Source organism: Aegilops tauschii, chromosome 3, assembly GCF_002575655.3.
Source record: "Aegilops tauschii subsp. strangulata cultivar AL8/78 chromosome 3, Aet v6.0, whole genome shotgun sequence".
Taxonomy (NCBI): domain Eukaryota; kingdom Viridiplantae; phylum Streptophyta; class Magnoliopsida; order Poales; family Poaceae; genus Aegilops; species Aegilops tauschii.
This window is the reverse complement of record NC_053037.3, coordinates 83,711,761-83,734,897: the sequence shown is the minus strand read 5'-3', so window position 1 is coordinate 83,734,897 and position 23,137 is coordinate 83,711,761. Positions and strand designations below refer to the sequence as shown.

General features: G+C 46.6%; 1 protein-coding gene across 1 annotated transcript; it reads left to right on the top strand.

Moving 5' to 3' along the window:
- Positions 1-5,449: 5,449 nt before the first annotated feature.
- On the top strand, positions 5,450-6,903 carry LOC109775035 (aspartic proteinase CDR1-like). Its single transcript, XM_020333791.2, has one exon. It carries the CDS (start codon positions 5,450-5,452, stop codon positions 6,869-6,871), a length of 1,422 nt encoding a protein of 473 aa, XP_020189380.1. The 3' UTR covers positions 6,872-6,903.
- Positions 6,904-23,137: the final 16,234 nt, after the last annotated feature.

Genomic DNA, 23,137 nt, shown 5'->3' with positions numbered 1-23,137 from the left:
CAATTATTTGCGAAGGTATATAACAATAATGAAGGAGCAACCTTTGAAGTAAAGGGGCATCTTCGATGATGAGTTGTTGCCATTCAAAACAAATTCCAATGCTTTTAAGGTGAGGCGACTTTATTTGGAGACAACTGATAGGGATTTCTATTCCCAAAACAATCAGCAAGCGCTCCAGGGCAGGGCAACTGGAGTGGATGATGCTGTGCAGTGAGGCCTCCGACAGATAAACCACCACAAGCGAAAGTTTTTTTAGCAGTGGGAGTCGAAGCATTTGTACCAAATCGTCTGGTAGATGGCGCCAGGCGAAGGTGGCCGTGGTTAGCAAATGCAAATCATTGTATTTCAGTTATGCTTCTCTTCATATAATATAGTACTATTTGGGGGAAAGGCATCTCACTGAGGTTTAATAAACTCTTCAGGTTTTGTTTGGTGAGATTGTCTTCAACAAACAAGATTTCTATTGGTAGTTGAATGACGACAACTAACAAGGACTACCACGTTAGAGCTACTCTTTGGCACCCATATTTCAGTATGCAGTCATCCAGGCAACAAAGGTAATGGCATTGGCATCATGTAGTTTCAGGTAGTGCATGGTTCTATTTAATTAGTTTTTCCATAATTGGGTGTGGGTAATCTCTAAACTGAATTGAGTGAGCCAAATATATGCATCTAAACTGTAATCTGTAGCTTTATGTGTTACGTATTACGATTGAACTTGAAGATTGCCTTTTGGGAGTAGTTTTAGTTGGTAGATGTTCCAAGCTCCAATATGCACACATTATGTGGCATAAGCATGATAAGTTATATGCTTCGAAATGAAATCACCATCCACCCATTTTAGTTCTTCGTGAATATTTTGTGCACAAATCAGATCACCATTCACCCATTATGATAGTGTTGCCTTTAAGTTTTTTTGTCAATATTTGCCAAGGACTCTATGCTAACCAATTCCAAAAACATGCCTCAAAAAAATGTGAAGCATGTACAAGTTAGTTGTACGCAAAGCTCATTTGGATGTTTGATATTTTTGGAATGGAATTATCTTTTTAGTATATACTATACTACTAGATAATTCATGTTGGATGTCATGGAATTTACCTCACCATCTTTATACTCTTGCTTTCTCCAAAAAGCTTGCAAAAAAGGCTCAATTGTATACAAAGAAAGGCAATGCTGATGGGGAAATGAAGTTTTAAGAGGTTCAACGAGCTTATGAGGTATTTGAATTTCTTTCAGATTGTGACGCTTAATTACAGAACTTCGAATATTACTGAACCACTAAGACAACATTTTTGCCTCTTCTCTATAGACTCTAAAGGATGAAGAAAAGATAACTCTCTATGATCATGTAACAATTTAATTCTATGAATATACACATGTCTACGTTGCTTTGATGTAAATTAGTGGCTGTTTTTTTGTATCTTCATGAGTTACAGAGAATTAATTGCTTGAAACTTAAGATAACTAGACAAAAATACGGTTTGACTAATTGTCTGGTATTTGTTCCCCTATACTATTTGCCAGGGTAATCAACCTTTCTAAAAAAATAAGACCAACCGTTTAGAGTAAGCATGCTCCTTAGAATCTCATGAAATCTGCATTCATAACTTGGCCTGATTTTTATAGGTTGGCTCTGACCAGTATGAGAGAGATGCTGCTGGATGTGGTATAGTTGGTAGGTTCAAGGGCGATTTTGAAAATCCTTTTGAGGATATTTTCTTTGATGCTGCAAGTCGTGCTGGCGGAACGAATGATATATGTCAGCTGTTCTTAGTTAATAATCTTGTACTGATTTTAGGTCTGAGTTTGGTGGCTTTGCTTCTCAAATCTCACATTTTTAGCATTATTATATATGTTTCTGACCAAATAGAAAATTTTGTATCGTCTGTAAAATCATTTCATCTTTGTAATTGTCAGTTTACGGAACTGCTTTGGGGTAGGCATCTGCATTCGTGTGTTAATCATTACACGCTACTCCCTCCGTTCCTAAATAGTTGTCTTTCTAGAGATTTGAACAAGTGACTACATACGGAGCAAAATAAATGAATCTACACTATAAAATATGTCTATATACATCCGTATGTGGTAGTCCATTTGAAATCTCTAAAAGACAAATATTTGGGAACGGAGGGAGTTGATATCAATCTTACTGTTCTCATCTTATATATGGTCGGTTCTTTTACGATGCTCTCCTAAAGCACCAGGCATACCCTGTTAGTGTCATAAATGGTCTCTGCTATAAGCAGATAGTAATATTCCCATGTCCTTCTATTTCTATATTTCTATAGGCAGATGAACAAATCTCATGAATCTCTAATCTGACTTCTGCTATGTTTGTTTGTTGCATAGTTATTTCCGAATATCTACAGAGAATTTGGCGGTTAAGGTATTTCTACATTTTTTCTTCAACTGTTACAGTTGCGCTCTTTGAATTGCAATTGCATGTAATCCTTTATTTTGCAGGTTAAGCTTGAGATATCAATATTGATAGCAGTAAGATATACTGGCACTACTTTTTTTCTATTCATTCTCATAGAGGCAAAGATATTTCAACTTTCTTTATTCTATATATGTGTTTGCCATACATAATTCTCAACCATGTAAGTATCTTTGCTTGCCATTGGTTTCACGTATTTCCCCCTTTTGCTTTTACTATGAAAAATGCAGAGTGATTTTTTATAGAAAGGGAAAAGAATTTGAGTATGTGAGGCTGCTCAAATGCACGTGACGTCCCCTGTTTGTTATTTTGCGACTTTGCTTAGCATGTTCGGGTGTCTTTGCCGATCTGACGAGGGTTCGTCTTCTTTGATTCTGGTGCCGCCATTGGATCTGGCCTCCCTAGCTGAACTGTCAACCGGTGTTGTATGTTTTGCTTACATTTCAGGTCCACTCTCTGATCTGAGGTGTATCCGTCGTGACTCATGAGGGTATTAACACACTTCTGCAGGAAGTCAACTGAATTTGTCACTACACTTCGCCCCCGCTGATGCATAATAACTACAGATTGATACAAACCTTCATGTATCCAAGAATAGCAAAATTGGCACAACAAAGGAAGTGCAAAACTGATACAAACCTTTAGGATTTGTTTATCCCGTTACAACGCACGAGCGCATTTACTACTATAAACTATATACGGATGTATGTAGACATATTTTAAAGTGTAGATTCACGCTTTGTATGTAGTCCATATTGAAATCTCTAAAAAGACTCATACGTTTAAGAAGAGAGGGAGTACACTACGTACTCTCCAGCTCTCGAATCCAATCTAGGCTGAATTCCGTGCGTAGTGCAGCACGTACATCTACCCTGAATTCCGTGCGTAGTGCAGCACGTACGTAATTAGTATCCATAATGGAGTATTTAACCAAAAACTACCACAATTCGCGGAAACGTGACAGACAACTACCACTTTACGATTTTGTACCGAAAACTTCCATTTTTTGCTAATTTCGTGACAAAAAACTCCACTTCTAGAAAATGGCCGGTTTAGACGATTTAAACGTGTTTATGACAGGCGGGGCCCACTAGTGTTTTTTGCAGAAAAGCCCCTAGCACTACTATTAATCACGCACATGCCCATTGCGGAAAACTAAAAATAATGCCGCGCGGGCGGGATTCAAACCGGCGACCTGCCGCGTCACGGACGCACAACCGACCACTACACCAGCCTCTGTGGCTTGTTCAAAGTACGATACTATACTGATATTGTTATAACTTTGAACAAATAAAATAAAACGAAAAAATGATGCTACATCAGGATGCGATCCTGCCCGAAATTCTTACCGCGCGTGCACCCTAACCAACAAGCCACGCACATGCTCGAGTCAAGCTCGAGGCATATCTAGTTCGGACACATCCTGACCTTTCCCCTTATTTTGTAAGTATTTTTTTTCGATTTCTTTTATCTTTTTACAGATCTTCATTATTACTCGGGTTTTCATGTTTTCATTTTTTTACGTTTCTTTTGTATATATTACAGGTTTAATATGCAATATTTTTTGCAAACATACACTGAACATTATTGTATAAATACACAATGTACATTTTTTAGGATCACAATTAACATTATTGTATAATATATGATGAACAATTTTATTAAATACATTTAACATTTTTTATATAATGAACTTTATAAAATATATAAACTCTATATTTCTGTTTTGGATTTCTTTTATCCTTTTTCAGATCTTCATTATTCTTCGGGTTTTCATTTTTTTCAATTGCTTTTTATATAGTTTAGTGTGCAACATTTTTTGGTACATACACACTGAGCATTGTTGTATAAATACACAATGAAATATATTGTTTAATGTACGATGAACAATTTTGGTATATACATTGAGGATTTTCTAAATATATATAGGATGACCTTTTTTTATAAAAATATATAAATTCAAATTGTTTATGTGTTTTTTGTTTCAGATTTCTTTTATCCTTTTTCAGATCTTCGGATTTTTTTTTTTGCAAAAGGGCCCTGCCGCACGTTTAGTAATGTAATAATGTGAAGGTATTTTATCTAAAATGTACAACAATTTCGAGCCGGTGGCTGTAGACGGGTGCACCTATTTAATTAATTAGTATTTGCATTCTTCTAAAAAAACCTGGCTATGCAAATGGTCCTGCAGCCCGTTTAATGCAGACATATATAAAACATGCATGCCGTACCTAGATGCGAGTATCTCTGTGTTGTAGTGGATAGAGCGCGCTCTTGGCCCGGCTCGGGCTCAGGTTTGAATCGGGGCGGCCGCATCATTTTTGGTTCCATTTTATTTGTTTAAAGGCGAAAGAATACAAGGCTTTAGTATCCTCTTTTAACAACAGAATGAGACTGGTGTAGTGGCTGGGAGGTGCGTCTTTAACGCGGCAGGTCGCCGATTCGAATATCGCCCGCGCATCATTTTTTCGTTTTATTTTATTTGTTCAAAGATATAACAATATAATTATACTATCGTACTTTGAACAAGCCACAGAGGCTGGTGTAGTGGTCGGTTGTACGTGGGTGACGCAGCAGGTCGCCGGTTTGAATCCCGCCCGTGCGGCATTATTTTTAGTTTTCCGCAATGGGCATGTGCGTGATTAATAGTAGTGCTAGGGGCTTTTCTGCAAAAAACACTAGTGGCCCCGCCTGTCATAAACACGTTTAAATCGTCTAAACCGGCTATTTTCTAGAAGTGGAGTTTTTTATCACGAAATTAGCAAAAAGTGGTAGTTTTCGGGATAAAATCGTAAAGTGGTAGTTGTTTTTCGTGAATTGTGGTAGTTTTTGGTTAAATACTCTGCAAAATGCAAGCAGCTGGCTGATGGGAATCACAGTTCATAGCCTATACTGACTTGTCTCATTCGTCCCCCCATTAATCAACTTACTCCAATTCCCCTATTAATACTCTGCATAGCAGCAGCAACGCACCATTGGCAAGCAACCCCGCAGTTGAGTTAGCACACAATGCCTGCGACGATGACATCCCGCGCTCTGCTGCTCGTTGGCGTCGTCCTGACGGCGCACAAGTTCTTGTGCACGGCGTACGTCGGCGGCGATGGGTTCAGCGTGGAGTTCATCCACCGTGACTCCGTCAAGTCGCCGTACCGTGACCCGTCGCTCACCGCGCCCGCCCGCGTGCTCGAGGCCGCGCGCCGGTCCACATCGCGCGCCGCTGCGCTCTCGCGCGCCTACGCCGGCGCCGACGCATCATCAGCCGACGGCGCTGTGTCTGAGCTCACCTCCAGGCCATTCGAGTACATGATGGCCGTGAACGTGGGCACGCCGCCCACCCGCATGCTCGCCATCGCCGACACCGGCAGCGACCTCATCTGGCTCAACTGCAGCAACGGAGCCGGCGCTCCTGGTCTGGCGGCCGCCCGTCACGCCCGCGCGCCCGCTCCCGCTCCAGCCCCCGCGCCGCCGCCGGGCGTCCAGTTCAACTCCGCCAATTCGACGACGTTCGGTCTCGTGAGCTGCGGCTCCGGCGCATGCCGCGCGCTCCCCGAAGCCTCCTGCGCCGACTCCAAGTGCAGGTATCTCTACTCCTACGGCGACGGCTCCCAGTCCACGAGCGGCCTCCTCTCCACAGAGACCTTCACCTTCGCCGACGACCAAGGCACCCGCGGCGATCGGGCGATGCGCGTGGCCAACGTCAGCTTCGGCTGCTCCACGACCATGATCGGCTCGTTCATCGGGGACGGCCTCGTCGGACTCGGCGGCGGCGACCTCTCCCTCGTCAATCAGTTAGGCGCAGACACATCGCTCGGCCGGAGGTTCTCCTACTGCCTCGTGCCCTACTCCATCAACGCCTCCTCCGTGCTCAACTTCGGTCCCCGCGCCGCCGTGACGGAGCCCGGCGCGGCGACGACGCCGCTGATCCCATCCGAAGTGAAGACCTACTACACCGTCGACCTCCGGTCCGTCAAGATCGGGAACAAGACCTTCGCGGCGCCGCAGGAGTACCCCGTCATCGTGGACTCCGGCTCGACGCTGACGTACCTCGCGAACGAGCTTGTGGACCCATTGGTGAAAGAGCTAACCCAGAGGGTCAAGCTCCCGCCGGCGAAGTCGCCGGAAGAGCTCCTGCCACTGTGCTTCGACGTGAGCGGGGTAGGAGAGGGGCAGGTTGCCGCGATGATCCCTGACGTGGCGCTGGAACTGGGCTCCGGCGGCGGTGCGACGGTCACGCTCAAGTCGGAGAACACGTTCGTCGTTGTGCACGAGGGGACCCTGTGCTTGGCGGTGGTGGCCCTGCAGTTTCCTCCTGTGTCCATCATCGGGAATATTGCGCAGCAGAACATGCACGTTGGGTACGACCTCGACAAGGGCACCGTGACCTTCGCCCCAGCAGACTGCGCCAGGTCCTCCGGCTCTCTGTATATCTGATCAACATTAGAAGTGTTTACCTTTTTAGACTAGGGGAGACTTATTTCCTTGCGATCGAATGCATCTGCAAGATACAAAACGTTACGAAAAATGAGATTCTATCATGCATCCACGGGAATTTACCGTTGATGGTTACTTTGAGAATCATGCTACCTTTTTTTCTTGTTGAATTGTTTTCAAAATGTTACATCAGATTTTTCTCTTGTTTCAAAGTGAATCATAATGTTTCATCGTGTATCATCAAAACATTATGAATATCGCACAGCAGAACATACATCGTGTATCATTTCTTATATTGCATTTTTTTTGTCAATATAAACAATGAAACATGATGTACACGTTGAAATAAGAAAAGAAACAAAACATTATAAAACAAAATAAATTTTAGTAAGAAGTAGAGAAATAGCATGAATCTCAAAAGCAATCAAGGGCGATCCATACACAGGAGATATAGAAAAAGCACTCTCAAAACATTATTCTCTTCCTAAAACGGTAAAAAAAATGGAAGATCCAACAAGCCCAGTAAAAGCTTGCTCACTATGCATAAAGAAGGTGGCTGGGGGCTCTCTTAAGGGTGTGTTTGGTAGTTGTTATCGTCCTAGCATAGTTGTTCCCTTTTGATACATGTTTAGTGTAGACATGCTGAGTACATGCATCTGCAGTTGTTTAATAGTCGTGTATGTGCTGAGACATGCTTGGGTGAGATTGTGTTTGGTAGCATGTGTGTGAGACATAGCTCGTTGCTAAATTTCAGCGGCACAAATGTTGCTTTTCATTCTATAAAATAAGCATGAACAACCAATGATGCTAACTCATGAATACTTAGAACAAAAATCAACATCCATGTGGAAAATGTTCATCAGTTAACAAGAACACTACACAATTCCATATTAATCCATTTACATTGGAAGACATCAACGCTATTGGGACTATAACACAGGCGACCTTGAATGCGAACTGTAGGGGCTATCTGCGGCATGAGAGAGGTGGAGGACTAACTACCATGGTCGCCATGTTCGTGGGAGGGAGAGAGAGAGAGAGAGAGAGAGAGAGAGAGAGAGAGAGAGAGAGAGAGAGAGAGAGAGAGAGAGAGAGAGGCGGCTGCATTAGGGGGAATCGGGGCTAGGTGGGGGTCGTTCGGGCCCTGGTGGGTCGGGCCGACCATTGTTGAGTAGCGATCACCCGTATGGGCATTCTCAACTCAGCATGGCTGAAGGCCTTTTTTCATGAGATAGGCATAGTCGAAGTGAGCCCGTGCATCGTGCCAATCAAGTCATGGAGAGAGCGCCAACCTTGTTTGTAAAGGTCCGATTGTCGTCTTTAAGGGCACTGTTAGTGGATTCACGGCATCTTGCATTGTGCGGGAGGTGTGGGGAGAATACGGTGGAACTAGTGGCTTCCTGGGGAGCATTGTGCCTCGACGCCGCTCCAACGGACACATACCTCCCCCAAAAGGAGGGAGTTTTGATGACACATCCTTATCTTCATCATCTACGCTTGCGGTTACTTCTTACCTTTAATTTGTGCAAGCTTATTGTGATGCCCCCGATTCAATCGTACACTAATTATGCACGCAAATGTGTACAATCAAGATCAGGGACTCATGAGAAGATATCACAACACAACTCTACAACATAAATAAGTCATACAAATCATAATACAAGCCAGGGGCCTCGAGGGCTCGAATACAAGTGCTCGATCATAGACGAGTCAGCGGAAGCAACAATATCTGAGTATAGACATAAGTTAAACAAGTTTGCCTTAGGAAGGCTAGCACAAACTGGGATACAGATCGAAAGAGGCGCAGGCCTCCTGCCTGGGATCCTCCTAAACTACTCCTGGTCGTCGTCAGCGGGCTGCACGTAGTAGTAGGCACCTCTGGTGTAGTAGGAGTCGTCGTCGACAGTGGCGTCTGGCTCCTGGGCTCCGGCATCTGGTTGCGACAACCAGGTAGAAGGGAAAGGGGGGAAAAGAGGGAGAAAGCAACCGTGAGTACTCATCCAAAGTACTCGCAAGCAAGGAGCTACACTACATATGCATGGGTATATGTGTAAAGGTCTTATTCTTATTGTGCGCCTTGTGAGCACGTTTGGATCCGCGAAGGCAATCGCTCGGATCTTCCCCTAACCCAACCCGGGAACGGACCAGAGGGAACCGTTCTCGTTGACCACGACCTATAGGAACCAGGCTATCCAGTGCTTTTAAGTCTGGGCCATATCGGTGGACTGAACTGCAGAATGCCAGAATAAGAGGGGGATAGCTAATCCTGCCGAAGACTACGCTTCAGGCCACCTCCATCTTGCAGCATGTAGAAGAGAGTAGATGGTAAGTTCACCAAGTAGCATCGCATAGCATAATCCTACCCTGCGATCCCCTCCTCGTCGCCCTGTTAGAGAGCGATCACCGGGTTATATCTGGCACTTGGAAGGGTGTGTTTTATTAAGTATCCAGTTCTAGTTGTCATAAGGTCAAGGTACAACTCCGGGTCGTCCTTTTACCGAGGGACACGGCTATTCGAATAGATAAACTTCCCTGCAGGGGTGCACCACATAACCCAACACGCTCGATCCCATTTGGCCGAACACACTTTTCTGGGTCATGCCCGGCCTCGGAAGATCAACACGTCGCAGCCCCACCTAGGCTCATCAGAGAGGTCAGCACGCCGGTCTAAATCCTATGCGCGCAGGGGTCTGGGCCCATCGCCCATTGCACACCTGCACGTTGCGTACGCGGCCGGAAGCAGACCTAGCCCCCTTAATACAAGCGCGAGCTTACGGTCCAATGCGGCGCGCGACACTCAGTCGCTGACGTCAAAAAGAGCTTCGGCTGATACCACGACGCCGAGTGCCCATAACTGTTCCCGCGTAGTTGGTTAGTGCGTATAGACCAAATGGCCAGACTCAGATCAAATACCAAGATCTCGTTAAGCGTGTTATTTTTAAGTATCCGCGGACGCCGACCAGGGCCAGGCCCACCTCTCTCCTAGGTGGTCTCAACCTGCCCTGTCGCTCCGCCACAAAGTAACAGTCGGGGGCCGTCAGGAACCCAGGCCCACCTCTACCGGGATGGAGCCACCTGTCCTTTCAGCCCCCTCATCAGAATCACTTGCGGGTACTCAACGAGCTGACCAGACTTTAGTCACCACATGTGTCATGTATATAAAGTATATAGTATATACCCGTGATCACCTCCCTAGTGATCACGGCCCGATAGTATAGCATGGCAGACGGACAAGAGTGTAGGGCCACTGATGGAACACTAGCATCCTATACTAAGCAATAGGATAGCAGGTAAGGGTAACAACTGTAGCAACAATGACAGGCTATGCAGCAGAATAGGATTAACCAAAAGCAGTAACATGCTACACTACTCTAATGCAAGCAGTAGAGAGTAGAGTAGGCGATATCTGGTGATCAGGGGGGGCTTGCCTGATTGCTCTGGCAAGAAGGAGGGGTCGTCAACAGCGTAGTTGGTCGGGGCACCAGCAGTGGCGTCGGTCTCGTAGTCTACCAGAGAGAAGAGGGGGAAGAAACAATGAATACAATGCAAACATAAGCATGACGGTGCATGACAAGACAATGCGCGGTGGTAGGTGTGCCCTAACGCGGTAGGAGGTGATACCGACGAAGGGGGGAAACATCCGGGAAAGTATTCCCGGTGTTTCGCGTTTTCGGACAGATGAACCGGAGGGGGAAGGTTGTGTGTTTGCTATGCTAGGGGTGTGTGGCGGGCGAACGGGCTGCGTATTCGGATTCGTCTCGTCGTTCTGAGCAACTTTCATGTATAAAGTATTTTCATCCGAGTTACGGTTTATTTTATATTAAATTTTCAAAGTTTTAAATGATTTTCTAATTTCTGGATCTACTTTAGTTCGAAATTAAATTAATATTTAAATGCTATGGGCACACAGGAAGTGTACCCAGCCATATGCAACAGAGGCTGACAGGGGGCCTAGTTGACTTGGTCAACTGCCCAGTCATCAGAGGCTGACTGGTGGGCCAGGGCTGAGTCAGCAGCCTAGTCAGTAGAACAGCGGGCCCCACTAGTCAATGAGAGAGTTTAATAACAGGTTTTTAATTTTTTAACTTAAACTAATTAGCTAGTGGGCCCGGCTTGTCAGTGGCTATTAACTTAACAGTTTAAACTAGCCATTTTATTTAGTGGTGGGGGCCCGCGTGTCATTTACACTAGGTTGTTAGATTAGTGAAGCAAATTATTTACGTTTAAGTTAATTAGGAAGGGTCCACATGTCAGTGCCTGTTTAGGTGTTCGGGTTAGTGCTGAAATAGGGGTTAGTCCACGCCACGTCAGCACGTTAATGGCGATGAGGCCGAGCTTGCTGGCGACGACCGCGCGCTTGGTTCCGGCGACGGTTTGCGATGTGGCTGGGGCTATAGGTGCGTCGCGAGGAGGCGCGCCGTATGGTGGCTGCGGGATGGCCATCGGCAGTGAGGCCACGCACGGGCGCGTGCACAGGCTGCAGTGAGCAGCGCGCAGGAAGGGACAAGGAACGTGGCGTCTCGCGCATGGACAACGAGGGTGAGGGCGAGCATGGGCGTGCGAGGGAGAGAGGAGAGGGGCCTGACAGGGTGCTCACAGAGGAGCTGCAGGGCATGGCCATGGGCTCGGGGAAGCGGAAGGGTGTCGGTGGTGTGGACGGGGCGGCGTCCGGGCCGCCGGCGACGAGGGCGGTGGGGCGATGGCGTCCAGCTCGGGAGGGAATAGCGCGAGGGAGAGGCGGGGACGGGCGGTCCAGCGCGACGGGGGCGGGTGACGCGACCTTCGGGATCCGGCGGTGGCGTCGATGGTGGGGCGGCGCCTGGGTGGGAGACGGCGAGGTGGCGGCGGGGACGATGAGCGGACGCGAGGGGGGTGCCCCGATCCAGATCGGATCGGGGGAGGAGAGAGTAGTGGGGGCGAGTGGGGGGGTTACGGGTTAGGGTTTCCCCAGAGTGGGGATATGGAGGAGGGGAGTGGGGCGCCGGCTGGGCCGGCCTGGCTAGCCCAATGGCCAGCCGGGCCGAGGCCCAGCGAGGGGGAGGGCTTTTATTTTCTTTTGTTGTTTTTTTATTCTTTTCTGTTTTATTTTAGTTACACTTTATTTTTAGTTTAGTAAAATATGACAATAGCTCCAAAAATAGGGTTTCAAAATAATCCACTATTCTAAGAAGTTTTACCTCAAAATAAAAATAGTTTAGCATTTCTTAAAATATCAAAGGCACTTATTTAATCATTTGAACTACTGTCTTAATCATTTTTAGAGTAGTAAAACATTTTACAAAAGTGGGGTTTCTGCACCACAATTACCTTTGCATCCTTTTGGCACAACTCGAACATTTTAGTTTTAAAGTTTGAAAACTTTTGTTGTTTGCGTGATTTTTAATTTGAATCCGAATTGGTTTCAAACTAACGCGAGATTAGCAATAGTAATCGAGGGGACGTTGCATCATTAGCAGAGGTTCACTGTAGCTTAAGTATCCGGGCGTCACAATTCTCCTCCACTACAAGAAATCTCGTCCCGAGATTTAAGAGGCGGACTAGAGGGAGAAGGTTCTGGTTACGAATCTCTAGCGAGTGTTCTCGGTCTTGGTTGCTCTTCTCGAAGAGGCCGGTCCATAACCTTGATGTCTTCATTTCTCTGCTTCAAGTTCTCATGATGAAGTTGGCATCCTTTCTTTGGGAACTCCATCGTACTTACGAAAGAATAAAGGGGCTGGGAGAACAGACCTCTGCAAGGTTGACTAACTTATTGATAACATCGGGGAAGGTGGGGGAAGTAACTCCCGAATTAAAAACCTTTAGAAAATATCGAGAGTAAGGCAAGAAGGTGTCATGAGAAGTTTCAAGCGGCAGGCAATTGTCCGATGCCTGAAACAGAGTGTGAAAGAGTTCAAAGCAATCGGAATAAGTATTATGTCTGATGCCAGTATAGATCAGTAGGACGGTGGTCCGTGAATTACATACGAGGCCACGCGCGATGAATAAATTTGGGAACAGGGGGTGCATAGGAGAGTCAGGTTTTGATCCTGTGGAACTGTGGGTTATGGGCCCACCATGTGGTTAAAGTAGGAAGGGCGGTGACATCTTGCACGATCATGATAGCAAGGCATGTCAGAGGGTAGCATGTCAGTTATATGTCAGCAACATCGTCGGTACCAAGGGCGAGGGACGAAGAGAACCATTTTCCTGCTCGTTGAAACGAGGCAGACCAATAGGCAAAGTTCTCGTCCATCGGTGGTTACCGGAATGTCACCAACAATAGTAACAGGGTCTTACTGACAGAGTTGTACACCGAGGTGTTTGCTCAAGCAGGGAATTAATACTGCTTAGATCATAATGATCACCAGAAACGTTAAACCAACCAATGGAAAGGAAAATATGATTATCAGATTAAACAGAACAATGGAAAGGAAAATGTGTTTAAACACATATTTCAGGGGTATATCCTTCCCAAGGACAATGGTTAGAAGAGAACCATTTAGGTTAGGGAAGAGGAAGTTCATGACATTACCCAAACAACGGTGTTTGAATAATTGATAACGAAAATTTAGCATTGTGCTTCAAATGTTTTTATTGAAGATCGGAGTACCACAGACATGCTTCGGGATAGCATTGACATGGTCATTAGGTAAGATCAGGCTATGGATACACAAAGGATCCATCAGGAACAACTTATAGAGTAAGTCTTACAATTTCCTCATGGAAGAATAGCTAACCTTGCTAACAAGGAAAACTTATAACAATAGGTCCTCCGGCCAGGTGTGTTAGGCATGACATCACCTTACCGGGTCATAAATAGACCAATGTTATAACTCTTGGAAATATGTTCCAACCATCATATCTGACCAAGATTCAGATCTGATTGGTGTCAGGATAACTCAGACTCAGGATGCCTGAGAAGAAAGGTGCAACACAAATTGTCGAAACGACATCGAAGATTCTCGGGAGATGAACTATGGAAGCGAGTTCCGAACAAGGGTTCATCATTAAATCAAGGAGAGGTGAGGAGATGACTGATTGACTCAGCGACAATCCATTGAAATTTCCAAAAGATGGATTTCCACAACTATGTGACCAAGGAGATAACATTAGCTAGATCGAATGACTTAATGATGTATGCTCGAGGAAAACATACATAGTTAAACATTGGTTGAAATGTGCACCCGAAATATGGGCTAGGTAGCATGATCAATGTTCTAATGATGATTCATTAAGCCATAGACGTAGAATGAAACTATAGACCAATAACTTCAAAGCAACAGGGTTGCTAGAAGTTTAGAATTTACACATCACAGACCATTTGTCGGTATTTCGTTTAGAAACAACACGGGGACCAAGAAAGAGTGGTGATGGTGAGAAGTATCACTGTACCAAGAATTCTTAAGAGGTGGAGTAATGCTCACGACATTCTTGACATCAAAGATGGTAATACTCCACGGTAGAACATAACATAAGTTGGATAGCAGGGAAATCAAGATACAACACAAAATATGAACAAGTTTGTGTTGGGGGGAGGCAAGAATGTTGTCGATGATAACACAATTCATCGAGGGGCAAGGATGGTATTTCTCATCCTGAATTTCGACACACAACTTGGAAGAAGTCAAATTGTTGACAATGATCACGACACATTTGTTGAGAGATTTCATGAAGATGTAACCAATCAGCGATGACATCAAGTCAAAGGAATGATGAAGCAGACGGTTATTGGAACCATGGGTAGGACACAAACTTGAAGGCAAGCTTGTTGTTCAAGGTGAAATGGTATGAGAGGAAGATCGGCGTAAGCTTAGCTCATCATTGAAAGTTGTGCTCCAGGGTTAAGGACCAGGTAGCACAGTTAAAATTTAGCACGCTAATGATATAGCCGATCAGGCTAGGAATGACTTAAATGATTATTAAACTCGTAAGCAACGAAAATTACTTAGAGTTATTGAATCGGAGTGCGGACTTGATTCACTATTCGGTGTTCTCGGTTGACAAACAACCCAGAACCCATGAAGTGACAAAGACAAGGTAAGGTAGTACTTCATCGAAGTTTATAAGATGTAGTGCAATGGTAAGATATCCTCGAGATACCAGGGGTAATACTCAAAGGTAGATCATAATAGAGGTTGGGCAGGCGTATTGACCTGCAGAAGACAAGAGATTTAACTTGTCCAAGAAATGGTATTTAAAGGAGAACATGGTTGGAAACCACGATCATAAATGATCGAACCACGGATACAGGATGAACTTATAACAAGGGGGTAATTATTTTTACGAGCAGCTTCCATGATAAGTTATACATCGTGTCCATGGGCATGAACGCAAGGTTCAAGGTCGACTCCCACTTCTTCAACGTATAACCTTTCATTCACTTCTCGCCTTGATAAAGGCATTAGTGTTGAAAGTTTTACCTCGTGAAATACCAGATGAGTATGACTCGTGAAAACTTCCGAGTTCACACATATTAAGGAAGGCATAGGTTCAACCCGTATCGTGGAAACATATACCACAAGCTTCAATAGTAAATACCACCAGCTCGAAAACAGAGCATGGTTGAGAAAACAGAGGATACAATTTCCCAAAGGCATGGTGTATCAGGGGAAGAACTCAAGGTTTTGAGAATATGCAGGAACGGTCTGATAATAATCCACCAAAGGATCTGGCGGACCGCAAAGAAACTGATTTGAGTATATATGTTCAGCCAGAAGAAGAAATAATGCCAAGGCATCGGATTATAGAAAAATCTGGATAATTCGAGACCTTAAACGCAAGGAATTATGATTTCCAAATTGGGGGATCAAAAGCAGATGCTCTGATCAAAAGACAAGTAAGTTGAATAGACTTAGAGGCACAAACGGTGGCAATTTGATTGGTCGACAACCAGCTCATGTTCAAAATGACGTCCGAGCCGGAAGGATGAATTCTAGGCTCTGATTGAGGATTGCGAGCATTCACAACAAATTGAATCAATGGACTCAAAATAATAATGACAAGAGATGCCAATAAGATTACGAACTTAAGATTAATCATAATGCAAGTAAGCAAGAATTCCAAGAGCAAAAAGGCTCCTGAGGATTTTCGGAAGATCGAATGGTATTTTGAACACTTTTGTGAAATACTTGAATCAACTGGGGATGAGCGGATACTCGGTAAAAGCGAGAATTATCCGTAGGGGTATTCAGGTGACAAAGAACAGTAAGGCAGTAAGCTCAAAGGATTCTCGGAACAACAGAGAGAATTTCGGGGTATCTTGTAATAACAAGATCAACTGGGAAACATTGTATGAATGGCGAGTATACGTGGCTATCCATAGGAGTTTATCGATGGAAGGGAATTGCAAAAGCGATGAAGACAAGTTCTCGGGTTAACAGCGGAGAGTGTCTTCAGGGTCTTCACGTGCAGCAGACGATCATCAGTAATAAGGGGCTCTCCGGGTGAAAGTGATAACGAGATCCTAATGTTAGATTTAGCAAAATTCATTTAACCCGAATAGAAGAGAGGTCAGAGTCCCAGAGTATAGGTCGAGGATAAAAGATCCTAATACCACCCAATGGCGACGTGGGCCCGTAAGCTGCACGGCCATGTTAGTAAAAACTTTTTCAATGACTAGACTCAACTTCGGCCAAGGAGTTGGAAAGGGGGATTCCTACAGGCAGTTGGCTCTGATACCAACTTGTGACGCCCCCGATTCAATCGTACACTAATCATGCACGCAAATGTGTACGATCAAGATCAGGGACTCACGGGAAGATATCACAACACAACTCTACAACATAAATAAGTCATAAAAGCATCATAATACAAGCCAGGGGCCTCGAGGGCTCGAATACAAGTGCTCGATCATAGACGAGTCAGCGGAAGCAACAATATCTGAGTACAGACATAAGTTAAACAAGTTTGCCTTAGGAAGGCTAGCACAAACTGGGATACAGATCGAAAGAGGCGCAGGCCTCCTGCCTGGGATCCTCCTAAACTACTCCTGGTCGTCGTCAGCGGGCTGCACGTAGTAGTAGGCACCTCTGGTGTAGTAGGAGTCGTCGTCGACGGTGGCGTCTGGCTCCTGGGCTCCGGCATCTGGTTGCGACAAACAGGTAGAAGGGAAAAGGGGGGGGGGAGAGGGAGAAAGCAACCATGAGTACTCATCCAAAGTACTCGCAAGCAAGGAGCTACACTACATATGCATGGGTATATGTGTAAAGGGCCATATCGGTGGACTGAACTGCAGAATGCCAGAATAAGAGGGGGATAGCTAATCCTGCCGAAGACTACGCTTCAGGCCACCTCCATCTTGCAGCATGTAGAAGAGAGTAGATGGTAAGTTCACCAAGTAGCATCGCATAGCATAATCCTACCCTGCGATCCCCTCCTCGTCGCCCTGTTAGAGAGCGATCATCGGGTTATATCTGGCACTTGGAAGGGTGTGTTTTATTAAGTATCCAGTTCTAGTTGTCATAAGGTCAAGGTACAACTCCGGGTCATCCTTTTACCGAGGGACACGACTATTCGAATAGATAAACTTCCCTGCAGGGGTGCACCACATAACCTAACACGCTCGATCCCATTTGACCGGACACACTTTTCTGGGTCATGCCCGGCCTCGGAAGATCAACACGTCGCAGCCCCACCTAGGCTCATCAGAGAGGTCAGAACGCCGGTCTAAATCCTATGCGCGTAGGGGTCTGGGCCCATCGCCCATTGCACACCTGCACATTGCGTATGCGGCCGGAAGCAGACCTAGCCCCCTTAATACAAGCGCGAGCTTACGGTCCAATGCGGCGCGCGCCACTCAGTCGCTGACGTCAAAAAGAGCTTCGGCTGATACCACGACGCCGAGTGCCCATAACTGTTCCCGCGTAGTTGGTTAGTGCGTATAGACCAAATGGCCAGACTCAGATCAAATACCAAGATCTCGTTAAGCGTGTTATTTTTAAGTATCCGCGGACGCCGACCAGGGCCAGGCCCACCTCTCTCCTAAGTGGTCTCAACCTGCCCTGTCGCTCCGCCACAAAGTAACAGTCGGGGGCCGTCAGGAACCCAGGCCCACCTCTACCGGGATGGAGCCACCTGTCCTTTCAGCCCCCTCATCAGAATCACTTGCGGGTACTCAACGAGCTGACCAGACTTTAGTCACCACATGTGTCATGTATATAAAGTATATAGTATATACCCGTGATCACCTCCCTAGTGATCACGGCCCGATAGTATAGCATGGCAGACGGACAAGAGTGTAGGGCCACTGATGGAACACTAGCATCCTATACTAAGCAGTAGGATAGCAGGTAAGGGTAACAACTGTAGCAACAATGACAGGCTATGCAACCGAATAGGATTAACCAAAAGCAGTAACATGCTACACTACTCTAATGCAAGCAGTAGAGAGTAGAGTAGGCGATATCTGGTGATCAGGGGGGCTTGCCTGATTGCTCTGGCAAGAAGGAGGGGTCGTCAACAGCGTAGTCGGTCGGGGCACCAGCAGTGGCGTCGGTCTCGTAGTCTACCGGAGAGAAGAGGGGGAAGAAACAATGAATACAATGCAAACATAAGCATGACGGTGCATGACAAGACAATGCGCGGTGGTAGGTGTGCCCTAACGCGGTAGGAGGTGATACCGACGAAGGGGGGAAACATCCGGGAAAGTATTCCCGGTGTTTCGCGTTTTCGGACAGATGAACCGGAGGGGGAAGGTTGCGTGTTTGCTATGCTAGGGGTGTGTGGCGGACGAACGGGCTGCGTATTCGGATTCGTCTCGTCGTTCTGAGCAACTTTCATGTATAAAGTATTTTCATCCGAGTTACGGTTTATTTTATACTCCCTCCGTTTCTAAATATAGGGTGTATAGTTTTTGGCACGGAAATTAAAGAACGCACATGGAGGGAAAATTTCACAAGTTTTGGGCGAGGTTACACCTGACTAATTGGCATGAGAAAATAGAGGAACTTGCCTAGTATAAGAAAATGTAATCAAATCCCAAAAAAAATTATCCAAATGAGTGGTGCAACGTAATACACCTTATATTTCGGATTTTTTCTCAAAAATCTATACACCTTATATCAAGGAACGGAGGGAGTATTAAATTTTCAAAGTTTTAAATGATTTTCTAATTTCTGGATCTACTTTAGTTCGAAATTAAATTAATATTTAAATGCTATGGGCACACAGGAAGTGTACCCAGCCATATGCAACAGAGGCTGACAGGGGGCCCAGTTGACTTGGTCAACTTCCCAGTCATCAGAGGCTGACTGGTGGGCCAGGGCTGAGTCAGCAGCCTAGTCAGCAGAACAGCGGGCCCCACTGGTCAGTGAGAGAGTTTAATAACAGGTTTTTAATTTTTTAACTTAAACTAATTAGCTAGTGGGCCCGACATGTCAGTGGCTATTAACTTAACAGTTTAAACTAGACATTTTATTTAGTGGTGGGGGCCCGCGTGTCATTTACACTAGGTTGTTAGATTAGTGAAGCAGATTATTTATGTTTAAGTTAATTAGGGAGGGTCCACATGTCAGTGCCTGTTTAGGTGTTCGGGTTAGTGCTGAAATAGGGGTTAGTCCACGCCACGTCAGCACGTTAGTGGCGATGAGGCTGAGCTTGCTGGCGACGACCGCGCGCTTGGTTCCGGCGACGGTTTGCGATGTGGCTGGGGCTATAGGTGCGTCGCGAGGAGGCGCGCCGTATGGTGGCTGCGGGATGGCCAGAGGCAGTGAGGCCACGCACGGGCGCGTGCACAGGCTGCAGTGATCAGCGCGCAGGCAGGGACAAGGAACGCGGTGTCTCGCGCACGGACAACGAGGGTGAGGGCGAGCATGGGCGTGCGAGGGAGAGAGGAGAGGGGCCTGACGGGGTGCTCACAGAGGAGCTGCAGGGCATGGCCATGGGCTCGGGGAAGCGGAATGGCGTCGGTGGTGTGGACGGGGCGGCGTCTGGGCCGCCGGCGACGAGGGCGGTGGGGCGATGGCGTCCAGCTCGGGAGGGAGTAGCGCGAGGGAGAGGCGGGGACGGGCGGTCTAGCGCTACGGGGGTGGGTGACGCGACCTTCAGGATCCGGCGGTGGCGTCGATGGTGGGGCGGCGCCTGGGTGGGAGACGGCGAGGTGGCGGCGGGGACGATGAGCGGACGCGAGGGGGGTGCCCCGATCCAGATCGGATCGGGGGAGGAGAGTGTTGGGAATCATAGCATAATTTTAAAATTTTCCTACGTTCACCAAGATGCATCTATGGAGTATACAAGCAACAAGGGGAAAGGAGTGCATCTACATACCCTTGTAGATCGCGAGCGGAAGCGTTCCAATGAACGTGGATGACGGAGTCGTACTCGCCGTGATCCAAATCACCGATGACCGAGTGCCGAACGGACGGCACCTCCGCGTTCAACACACGTACGATGCAGCGACGTCTCCTCCTTCTTGATCCAGCAAGGGGGAAGGAGAGGTTGATGGAGATCCAGCAGCACGACGGCGTGATGGTGGATGTAGCGGGATGCCGGCAGGGCTTCGCCGAGCTTCTACAAGAGAGAGAGGTGTAGCAGGGGAGGAGGGAGGCGCCCAAGGCTGTGATTTTGCTGCCCTCCCTCCCCCCCTTTATATAGGCCCCCTGGGAGGGGGGGCGCCGGCCAAACCCCATCTAGATGGGGGGCGGCGGCCAAGGGGGTGCCTTGCCACCCAAGGCAAGTGGGGCGCCCCCCACCCTAGGGTTTCCAACCCTAGGCGCAGGGGGGAGGCCCATGGGGGGGCGTCCAGCCCACTAGGGGCTGGTTCCCTTCCCACTTCAGCCCACGGGGCCCTCCGGGAGAGGTGGCCCCACCCGGTGGACCCCCGGGACCCTTCCGATGGTCCCGGTACAATACCGGTAACCCCCGAAACTTTCCCGGTGGCCGAAACTTGACTTCCTATATATAATTCTTTACCTCCGGACCATTCCGGAACTCCTCGTGACGTCCGGGATCTCATCCGGGACTCCGAACAACTTTCGGGTTTCCGCATACACATATCTCTACAACCCCAGCGTCACCGAACCTTAAGTGTGTAGACCCTACAGGTTCGGGAGACATGCAGACATGACCGAGACGCCTCTCCGGTCAATAACCAACAGCGGGATCTGGATACCCATGTTGGCTCCCACATGTTCCACGATGATCTCATCGGATGAACCACGATGTCGAGGATTCAGTCAATCCCGTATGCAATTCCCTTTGTCAATCGGTATGTTACTTGCCCGAGATTCGATCGTCGGTATCCCAATACCTTGTTCAATCTCGTCACCGGCAAGTCTCTTTACTCGTACCGCAATGCATGATCCCGTGACTAACGCCTTAGTCACATAGAGCTCATTATGATGATGCATTACCGAGTGGGCCCAGAGATACCTCTCCGTCACACGGAGTGACAAATTCCAGTCTCGATCCGTGCCAACCCAACAGACACTTTCGGAGATACCCGTAGTGCACCTTTATAGTCACCCAGTTACGTTGTGACGTTTGGCACACCCAAAGCACTCCTACGGTATCCTGGAGTTGCACGATCTCATGGTCTAAGGAAAAGATACTTGACATTGGAAAAGCTCTAGCAAACGAAACTACACGATCTTTTATGCTATGCTTAGGATTGGGTCTTGTCCATCACATCATTCTCCTAATGATGTGATCCCGTTATCAATGACATCCAATGTCCATAGTCAGGAAACCATGACTATCTGTTGATCAACGAGCTAGTCTGCTAAAGGCTTACTAGGGACACGTTGTGGTCTATGTATTCACACATGTATTACGATTTCCGGACAATACAATTATAGCATGAACAATAGACAATTACCATGAACAAAGAAATATAATAATAACCATTTATTATTGCCTCTAGGGCATATTTCCAACAGTCTCCCACTTGCACTAGAGTCAATAATCTAGTTACATTGTGATGAATCGAACACCCATTGCGTCCTGGTGTTGATCATGTTTTGCTCTAGGGAGAGGTTTAGTCAACGGATCTGCTACATTCAGGTCTGTATGTACTTTACAAATATCTATGTCTCCATTTTGAACACTTTCACGAATGGAGTTGAAGCGACGCTTGATATGCCTGGTCTTCCTATGAAACCTGGGCTCCTTCGCAAGGGCAATAGCTCCAGTGTTGTCACAGAAGAGAGTCATCGGGCCCGACGCATTGGGAATCACCCCTAGGTCGGTAATGAACTCCTTCATCCAGACTGCTTCCTGCGCTGCCTCCGAGGCCGCCATATACTCCGCTTCACATGTAGATCCCGCCACGACGCTTTGCTTGCAACTGCACCAGCTTACTGCTCCTCCATTCAAAATATACACGTATCCGGTTTGTGACTTCGAGTCATCCAGATCTGTGTCGAAGCTAGCGTCGACGTAACCCTTTACGACGAGCTCTTCGTCACCTCCATAAACGAGAAACATATCCTTAGTCCTTTTCAGGTACTTTAGGATATTCTTGACCGCTGTCCAGTGTTCCATGCCGGGATTACTTTGGTACCTTCCTACCAAACTTACGGCAAGGTTTACATCAGGTTTGGTACACAGCATGGCATACATAATAGACCCTATGGCCGAGGCATAGGGGATGACACTCATCTTTTCTATATCTTCTGCCGTGGTCGGGCATTGAGCCGTGCTCAACTGCACACCTTGCAATACAGGCAAGAACCCCTTCTTGGACTGATCCATATTGAACTTCTTCAATATCTTGTCAAGGTATGTACTCTGTGAAAGACCAATGAGGCGTCTCGATCTATCTCTATAGATCTTGATGCCTAATATATAAGCAGCTTCTCCAAGGTCCTTCATTGAAAAACACTTATTCAAATAGGCCTTTATACTTTCCAAGAATTCTATATCATTTCCCATCAATAGTATGTCATCCACATATAATATGAGAAATGCTACAGAGCTCCCACTCACTTTCTTGTAAACACAGGCTTCTCCATAAGTCTGTGTAAACCCAAACGCTTTGATCATCTCATCAAAGCGAATGTTCCAACTCCGAGATGCTTGCACCAGCCCATAGATTGAGCGCTGGAGCTTGCATACTTTGTTAGCATTCTTAGGATCGACAAAACCTTCCGGCTGCATCATATACAACTCTTCCTTAAGGAAGCCGTTAAGGAATGCCGTTTTGACGTCCATCTGCCATATCTCATAATCATAGTATGCGGCAATTGCTAACATGATTCGGACGGACTTCAGCTTCGCTACCGGTGAGAAAGTCTCATCGTAGTCAACCCCTTGAACTTGTCGATAACCCTTAGCGACAAGTCGAGCTTTGTA